The sequence below is a fragment of the Apium graveolens genome, chromosome 3 (assembly GCF_009905375.1).
Source record: "Apium graveolens cultivar Ventura chromosome 3, ASM990537v1, whole genome shotgun sequence".
Taxonomy (NCBI): Eukaryota; Viridiplantae; Streptophyta; class Magnoliopsida; order Apiales; family Apiaceae; genus Apium; species Apium graveolens.
In genome coordinates, this window is record NC_133649.1 from 76,717,842 (window position 1) to 76,727,004 (window position 9,163).

The following is a 9,163-nucleotide window of genomic DNA, read 5'->3' on the forward strand; positions in this document are numbered from 1 at the left end:
GAACTCATCTCCAGAGCATTGCAAAAACCATTCATAAGATAATTAGGGTGCGGATGAGTACCTTCCTTATCCGTTGGGTATAGAAGATCGTTAAAATCTCCCATTATACACCAGGGAAGAGTCGACACCGTAGAAAGCTTATAAATTAACTCCCAGGATTGCTTTCTTCTGGTTCTCTCTGGCATACCATAGAAACAATACATCCTCCATTTTGGCACATTATTCTCATTAAAGATAACATCCACATGATTCTGGGAATACCCAGAGATATTACACTCTGCTCTATTATGCCATAAAACTGCCAATCCTCCACTCCGACCAATACGATCTACTGAAAAACAATTAGCAAAACCCATCTTTATCCGTAACTCTTCTAATTTACTAGCTACCGAAATCGTTTTCATTAAAAATAACACATCGGGATTGCAATCTTTTACAAGATTACATAGAACTCGAACTGTACGGGCTTTCCCTAGTCCCCTACAGTTCCAACTTAAGCAATTCATTGTTCCTGTCTAGCTTGCATTGCAAGCTTAGCCAATACAGAAGAAGAAGATTCAGTGCAATCCACATTAGAAAGCCCAGAATCTGTTAATTTCATGTTGTAATCCTTATCCAGGTCCATAGTCACTGTTGGACCAGTCCTTTGTCTTTTTCTATCCTCAACAATCAGCCCATCTAGCTCTTCAGACCCAGGCCCATTAGGTTGAGTTAAAACCTGATTTCCCTCCTTTTGCCCTCCTATAATAATGCCAGAATTATCTAAACCCATATTATCTGCTAATCCGTTCCTTCCCCCTCGCTGAGATCCCCCTGATTTCGTTACATCATAATTTTGAATATTTTGATGCTTATCCTTTCCTGAAATCCCGCCCCAATCATCTGAGTTTTCTTCTCGCAGCCACTTGCTCCGCCCTTGTACCGCTCCCCTACGCGGTGGTGCTCGGAGCCAACCACCCCATCCTTTAACCTCCTCCTCCAAATCAGCATTCATCCTTTTCTTACATGATCGTTCTGTATGAGAAAGAACACCACATCTAAAGAAAAATCACCCAGCTTTTCATACTTGCATGTGACTATAAACTCCGTTCTATCTCTCCTACAGATTTTCTTCCTCCTCTTCAATGGCAACCTAATATCCAACCTAATTTTCAGTCTCATATACTCTCTCCATATGCTCGTATTATTAGTACTATCATATGACACAAACTTTCCAAAAAAATTCCCCAGCTGTCGTCGTACGGCTTCCGTCATGAAACTGGTTGGAAGGTCATATATCTGCACCCAAAACTCGGCTTCATTCAGTGGTACCTTCGTTGGATCCTCCCCTGTTGGGATCGTGTTTGTGACTAGAATAGCATTGTCAAATGACCATGGGCCGTTATTCATCATCCACTGCATATCATCCTTATGAAAAAATTGAAACAAGTACAACCCCTCCGTTAAAGTCTTAATACTGATACCCATAGCTGGCCTCCAGATGTCCGCTAATTTAGACTTCATTACTCGTACATTCAGATTCTTCTCCGTTAAGAATTTACCCACCAAACACAACTCAAATCTATTCCCAGACTCCTCAACATCCTCATCGAACACCAGTTCTTCCTCTTCCGCATTTGTGATATCCAGATTCTCCATTAACTGATTCAAATCTACGTTGTTTGCCATTGCGAAACTCGCCTCTCACACTACTTTTACAAGGAGTGAAGAGAAAATCACAGCCCTCTCACAAAAACATGGAGAGAATCTAGTACCCACGTTTTTTCGCAAATATTTTTTAAAATTCAAGTTTTAGGATCACATCTTTTGATATGTATAACTGTTTAAGCTCATCTTCTCCTTGACTGATTGACCGGCTCTTCGTACTTATTTCAAAAACTTTTTCTATTTGAGCTACAATATTGTGAAAAGAATTATTAAGTTATTTTATATTTCAGTTCTCATGCATGTAGATGGACATATTCCGTAATTTCATTTCTACTTTACACTCAACTTGTTTTCTTTCTTGTAGGTTTTCGGTGATGGTAACCAAATAGTATAATCTAATATTATAGGGTACTTTTAATTTATGTACATTTTGTTAGATATAGCGCAGAGGATTACAATTAACGATACAGAAGAGAAACGAAAATGGCAAAAACATTGGCATAGTCTGTGCTTAGTGTTGGTTCTGGTTATTCTTTTGACGGTTTTACAGTGTAGTGTTGTTGAATGTAGAGCATTTCCATCGGATGTGGCTGATCAAGGCGTTGCAAAGCTGAGTTGTTTCTCAGAAAAAAGTGGATAGATAGCTTTATTTCTTAAATGACCTTATTAAACCAAACCATCTAATCATACCATTTTAACTCTTTTATACTAATTATATATAGGATATAATTAATAGATATATGTTAATGGAGTCCAAGTTTTATTGACTTAGTTAAATAATATTTAAAATTTTACTCTTCATGATAATTTTGTTACATTAAATACATCAAAATTCTAAAATTTTGATTTCTTTTGTTGTGAATATGTGCAAAATAAATCAAATGACGAGATCTTATTTTACTCCTATTCATTAATTTGGTTTCAATTTTAAGATTAAAAGAACGGTTTATTTATTAATTACACGCATTGTTATAAAAAATGGTCAGTTTTTATATTAATGATATATTACTGATATCGGTCAAGATTATTTGACCAATTTATTAAATTGCCAATAAATTACAAATTGGTATATTAGTACCTTTGATTTCCAATATCAGTAAACATGATTGCATTGATTAACAATTTTATTTGACCTAATTACATTTATTAATGTGACTCGTTAACTATGTTGGTATAATAGTCCGCTAAAAAACCTTAAAATATAGTTGGACAACAGGACTAATATTGGACTACATGAAGAGTAAGAAACAAGTATTAGAATATGACGATCTGCTCATTGAAATCAGGCTCCACAGCTTATATGCTTCAGTATAAGCTGTTATGATCTTGATCATCCTGAATTAGGTGCGCCAAGACTGCCACAACAATTGGGTGCGCCACATTGACAATTGACCTCAGCTCTATATTGAATAAATCTGCAATACATATACCATAAAAATCAGGCAGGCAGCTAGAGTGATAGTATTACAGCATGATAAAGGTTTCTGACAAAGTATAATGTGAATATCGATAACCATTCAGATAGTAGGTAATTGTGTAAAAGTGAAGCACTTGAAGGTATACATAAATTATGCAAAAATGAAGCACTTGAAGGTCATACTTATAATCATATGTCAACGGCTCCCCAGCTTTAATAGACCTAGCAGCAAAAATACCAATACGAGTTTCCCCATCCAGTTGCCTGCAAAAACAACCAGAGAGAGTGTGTTTAGACAAGCGCCCTTCACCAAAAGAAAGTAGCAAAAAGATCCGATTAATCTAAACATCCTGACAGTAACACAATGACCCCGGCCTAGCAACATGGCATCTTGTGCAGTGACATAATGTTACCTTGCATACACAAAGAGTACAGAAGGAAAGATACCAGCAAGTTATAAAAATGCATATATGATTAAAGAGTACAACATATATAACAAAGACAATACATGAAAACCGTTAATGACATCAAACCACAGAGAGGGGGATTCCATGCGAAATTTACTTATTAAATAGTCACGCCTTGCAATGTCACAACAATCAACTTAATCTATAGGATGACTTGATTAGTACAGTATTATTCAATTGTAAAACTATACTTTGGTGAACAAGAGAATATACATACTCCTCTCTGCATCCATGATAATAAATATCCGCAATCTTAAGGTTACAAGGCAACTTGTGTTGACTGGTTAAATCTCATCTTAAAAATTAAAATAAGAACGTATTTGTGATGGTAACCAAGATCATAACTTTCTCACACATGTCTTATTCCTAGATATATGCATAGCGGGCTGAGGTGGCTGGTATACTATATAACTTTTTGGTTCTCCGTGGATTATAAACAAGCCACACTTTGGGTTCTTAACTGATTCAACAACACACTCAAGACACAGCATCAATAAGGAGACACTTGTCTGATTAGCATACTGACCATTTCTCCAGTTTACAGTTGGGATTACAACTGTGGTTCAAAAATCTGGAGGAGTTCCCCTTGAAAGTCGAATTGATTGTCAAGTCTTTCTCAACTTCAACTAGGTAAAAGTTCTGAGTGCCCATGTGCTTCATGTCCCACAACCGTTGTTCGCACATAACATCACTAATAACTGAAACAGAATAGAGTATGAAACAATAATCATACAAAAAAGCTATGGAAAGAATAAAACATGACCGATTGAAAGTCTCAAGTAAACTGGACTGTACACTGTCTTAAGAGTAAAATATTTACTATGATCGCTTATGTACAGACAAACCTGAAGTGATAATTCGTTAAGGACATTACCTTCTCCAACATACTCGATGATGAAATCACCTTTACTCACAAATTCAGCAGCCTCTACGCCCCAACCACAATTTTCTGTCTGAAAATAATAATAGTTAAAGATGGAAATATTCAAGTTTAAACAGCTATTAAAAGATAAAAGTCGGTGCATAGAAGTTTAGAAACAAATAAACTCTACCTTTACAACTTTAATCTTTTTTTCCTTTCGAAATGGTCTGTTAGTGCACGTCTCCGAGCAACGACAGGATTTTGAGCAGCTTACACTTTGACCCCTATCAGAGCATGTTTAAACACTAGTCATAAACAAGACACATCTCACAACTTCTAGTTAAAACAGAACCGCATAAAACCCTGTTAGATACATGTGCAATAGAAGTACCCGCAGGCACAATTATCGGAGCAATGAGAAGAAACACAAGTTGTACATCCAGTATCAGCATCACCCGCATCACATTTTTTATTCTTGACAAGGTAGATATCTAATACAGTTGAGGACCACTGGTCATTTATAAATACAAATAATAAACACAAAATTTTCAGGAAAAAATAAGTATAATAAGGCAAACAAGGATACTGCGTTTGATGTGAACATAAGGAGGTGGCTCCATTTCTGTCACAATAGCGTCTTTCCAAGTTTTATCAATAACAAACTCTTCTGGAACATATGGTAGTGCTAAGCGACAGAATAGTTCCTAAGAACAGGATATATAGGTCAGCCCTGATTCTATTGAAATTTAATAGACAACATTAGAAACTTGAATGCTTTCTCAGTTTCTCTGTAATGCATATTCATTATACATATACAAATTTTGAAGAAAATGCATTTCATGTAATTTCAAAAGAGGAAGTTACCTCAACACTGTTCATTGGCACTGCAAGCTGCTCTCGAACAAAAACAACTTAGTCAAACTTTTGGAAAAGAAAGAATGATTTACTAAAGCAAAATTAAGCTTCTCTTATAGAATACCCTGTCCAATGGAATTGATACTTTCTGTAAACTGCATGCACTAATTTCATCGCATAATGTAGCAGACAGTGTATGACAATATATTACTATTAATATCAATACAGTGTCACATTCAAGATGCTTAGTCTGATAAAGTATCCAAGGATCTTTTAACTACACAAAGAGCCACATATCCTAGATCGCATATCACCCTAATTATATCATTCGCAATATGCATAAGAGAAGAGAGAAGGGAAAAGGGAAGGTGAAAAGGGAAGGTGAACGCATGTGAAAATAAACAAGAACCTCAACCATATAGTTACAGCATGCGACATATGCCCTTACTTGGTAACATAAGATTCTTTACCGGAAAAGTTTGATCAGTAGTAAAGGTTTAACTTCTAAAGGGGTAGTTCCATGCTTAAGGCCTTTTACAAATTACAACAAGCAAGCAATTCTAAAAGTCCTGCACAACTAACATAACAATTTACTCTGGTATCTCTCCTAGATCAAAGAATCAAAAACTTTACAAGTGGAAATTTTAAGAAAAGGAAAAGGTACAAAGAGGATAGGGATTATCTTTCAAACCAACGAAATAAAACGTAATAAGAAAAGAAACAGATGGCATGAATCATTCATTTGAACTTTCAAGCTTAATGATACAAGAAAAACGATTCAGATGCATATTCCTTGTGAGTGCTCAGAACATACTCAGATAGTAACAGATGATACGCCATATCATTTTAAAGAAAATAAGCAAATTATGATGAGATTCCAAAGATCCATTGATATTTAGTATGTGAAATTCCTGATAAGACATTGACCTTGTTCTCCTGATGCCAATCAGTAGGGTGTTTCCAGCATATGGCTTGCCCAGGTTGGTCCTGTAAATGCATAACATGCTCCGAGGATGGTGAACATTTTGCATGCCACGCTAACTCGCACTTTACACATCGCAACAGCTGGAACTTTCGTTTGCAGAAAAAGCAAGCCTATAGAAGAAAATGTGTCATTTATACTATTGTAGACAGTGAACAGCAAATACAAAACTGCGTATACTAATACTCAAAGAGAAGCTACATGGAAATCCAACTAAAGATATCGCTTTAAAAATTAAACTTATTCCACCAAGAGCAGCAATATATTAAGAAGAAATTCTTTCGAAAACTACTTATAATAAGAGCTAAAGTTTTTCATAAATTTTATTCCATTACTCTTTACAAAGATGAAATGCTCCAAAGAGTTTCTTGAATCCACTAATCCTTGTATTGAAAATTTATTTCCACAGCTTGTTCCTGAATAATTTTTTTGGAAGAAAAGGAAAAGAAACCTAAAGAACTAAGAAGAATCTCTCTGTAAATTTGTCTCCAAAATATTCTTCCCTTTTTTGGAAAGATTGGGAGAGAAGAGATATTTACTCACTTTTTAAACTTTTGTTTGCTAGATTTGGGAACACCGTGTAGGAGGTCAAGGTTTCAAACCTCAGTACAGGCGATAAGGCATGGGTGCGTATGCATTTAATTTACAGTGATTGACCTTTACCTAAACAAAATAAATATATATAATAATTTCACCACATACTTAGTCCATTGATGACATACTCCTCTACCCATGTTGAGTTGTTGGTCCACAACTACATATATTGTCATAACATAGAATGTTATTAGGACCATTGAATACAAAGCTACATGACTTACATGCTGAGGACACATAAATTGTTGTGATGATGAAACTTCAAGTCTTCGCTTTGAACAAATTAAATGATATACAGCTTCACAACCACTTGCAGAGCATAAAATTCCTGTCCCGGGATGGACCAATTTCTGGCAAATACGACACACAACCTGAAATGGATGTCAAATAGTAAGTGGAACCGTTTGTCTGCTTCAAGCAGAAAGTAATTTATGCTTCATATGTAAACGTAAAAAAACAAAACTAGCATGATTCATTAGCAAGGTTATCTAAATTCAACATTTGTTTACAAATTGAATAGAGTTTCCCTCCCTGGTTCCTTAGTTCTTTCAACCAAAATATGCTTCAATCGTCCTCATCTAGAGATGTGGAAGTAAGACTTGCCAGTCCTTGTACCTTGTTCTCCTTTTAGGAAAAAAATGTAATTGAGAAAATTAAATGAGCGAATCTTCTGTAATCTATCACGAAACTGATTACGAATTAGAATCATTAAATTGTAAAGAGATTTTTTATTGGTAAAACAAGTGGGATTGTTAAACAGATTTCTTGCCCTCATACCCTTAAAAAAGTCCAAACCCGTGACGTTCTACATAAGAAAGAAAGAAATACCTTTCTAGCACTAGGTTATCGCTGAATTACTAGGTTCTTTTTTTGATAAACATACTTGAGCGAATCTTCTGTAATCTATCACGAAATGATTATGAATTACAATCATTAAAATGCAAATAGGTTTTTATTTGGTAAAACAAGTGGGATTGTTGAAGAGATATCCTACCCCTTAAGGGTCCAGAATACTTCAAATCCATGACCTTTTTTTAAGTAAGAAAAAAAAAAGTACCTTTCTAGCACTAAGCTATCGATGAATCCCCGTTCTTCCTATTCTATTTGTTACAACAGAAATTACACAAACACTTGCAACACAAAAGGGCCTTCAAAATTACCCCAAAATAAACATTACCAATTCTCTGCTATTCAATAATAATAAAAAAAATACTTAATTTACAAGAATAAAATGTCGAAAACAGACATGATGTAAACAAATAGAGGACAGAAAAAATGATACATTACCAATTTATGTGGACCTAGTAAGGGAAGAACAGCGTTATCCTCTTCTCCGATAGTAGTAGTCTTTTTGTTGTGACGACACCGTTTCTTGGGACTTTGAATCGGGAATCGGAGGCGGTGCTTCCAATTCACAGGACTCGAGTCCTGAACCTGTAGAAATTCTTAAAATAAAAAATATAAAAGTTTAAATATAATAAGTTGTTGACGGGGTTCGAACTCTGAATCCATGAGAACAGTTTAAATATTAATATAATATTAATTAATATTGCATCCAACGGTTCCCATCTATCTGACTTTAAATTTGACACTTGTTATTTGTCGTACCAAACAACTGTACCGAACAACCGACCAACAATTATCAAATAGAGGGTGTTATGCTTATAATAGTATAGTAAAAATTACTATTATAAAATATCCATGATACATGTTAATGTCGGGGTTTCGGTTTCAGCGGGGAACGTCTCGATGAGAAAAATCATATTTAACGAGGACGTTATTCATTATAGAGAACCATTTTAATGATTAAAACTTAATATTGATAAGCTGAAATAAGATAAATATCAGTTAAGTGATTTAACAAAATATGGCGCCGCCACGATGCACGACTTTCTCGACTATTCTCAACCACATCAATCGCAACAACCATTTTAAATCTAGTACACATGAATTGGCAAATGAATTGAAAATTACCGGTTTTTGATTGAAATCTTGATGATAGAACTTACATTACCATTTCAAATTTGACCACTTAATAAAAATCCATGTTAACCGAATTAGAGTGTCAAATCTTGAAATCTAATTATGGTGATAACTGTCATTTTAAGTCTGTAACCGCTAAATAATAAGGGGTGAGGGAAAAAATGATCGAGGATATCTCATCCCGGCCCTTAACAATGCTTTAGAAGATAGCCAGAGTAACACTACAAAGAGTATCACCTCTGAAGCATGGATTGATTCCGAAGATAATCCTAACATTCTTCATCTTATGAATTATTTTTTATGGATAAACACAATCACCACTATATTCCACGATCGATGATGTACTATTAAAATCC

At 35.0% G+C, this 9,163-nt stretch overlaps 2 protein-coding genes across 10 annotated transcripts; both read right to left on the bottom strand.

Moving 5' to 3' along the window:
* Positions 1 to 990: 990 nt before the first annotated feature.
* Positions 991 to 1,668, bottom strand: LOC141714359 (uncharacterized). The gene has a single exon (XM_074517882.1). The coding sequence runs from the start codon at positions 1,666 to 1,668 to the stop codon at positions 991 to 993; it is 678 nt and encodes a 225-aa protein (XP_074373983.1).
* A 1,033-nt stretch (positions 1,669 to 2,701) lies between these two features.
* LOC141712460 (histone-lysine N-methyltransferase ASHR3-like) lies at positions 2,702 to 7,697 on the bottom strand. Of its 9 annotated transcripts, none has more exons than XM_074515411.1 (10): positions 7,049 to 7,448; positions 6,176 to 6,343; positions 5,258 to 5,284; positions 4,980 to 5,097; positions 4,785 to 4,884; positions 4,584 to 4,677; positions 4,406 to 4,484; positions 4,058 to 4,229; positions 3,248 to 3,328; positions 2,702 to 3,062 (listed from the first exon to the last, which is right to left on the bottom strand). In XM_074515411.1, the coding sequence occupies exons 1-10, from the start codon at positions 7,061 to 7,063 to the stop codon at positions 2,978 to 2,980; spliced, it is 939 nt and encodes a 312-aa protein (XP_074371512.1). In that variant the 5' UTR covers positions 7,064 to 7,448; the 3' UTR covers positions 2,702 to 2,977. The 9 variants fall into 9 exon arrangements, with proteins under 9 accessions (XP_074371512.1, XP_074371509.1, XP_074371511.1 ...); XM_074515408.1 differs by lacking the exon at positions 2,702 to 3,062 and adding an exon at positions 7,653 to 7,670 and having other exon boundaries at positions 3,069 to 3,328; XM_074515410.1 differs by lacking the exons at positions 2,702 to 3,062; positions 5,258 to 5,284 and adding an exon at positions 7,653 to 7,697 and having other exon boundaries at positions 3,069 to 3,328.
* Between the last annotated feature and the right edge of the window lie 1,466 nt (positions 7,698 to 9,163).

What these genes read in the sequence shown, in the direction of transcription:
- LOC141714359 (XM_074517882.1), bottom strand. Translation starts at nt 1,668, where the DNA reads ATGGCAAACAACGTAGATTTGAATCAGTTAATGGAGAATCTGGATATC.
- LOC141712460 (XM_074515408.1), bottom strand. An exon ending in CATCGAGTATGTTGGAGAAG is followed by an intron (nt 4,230 to 4,405) that starts GTAATGTCCTTA and finishes ATTCTGTTTCAG; the next exon opens with TTATTAGTGATGTTATGTGC. An exon ending in AACTGTAAACTGGAGAAATG is followed by an intron (nt 3,329 to 4,057) that starts GTCAGTATGCTA and finishes TTGTTTTTGCAG; the next exon opens with GCAACTGGATGGGGAAACTC.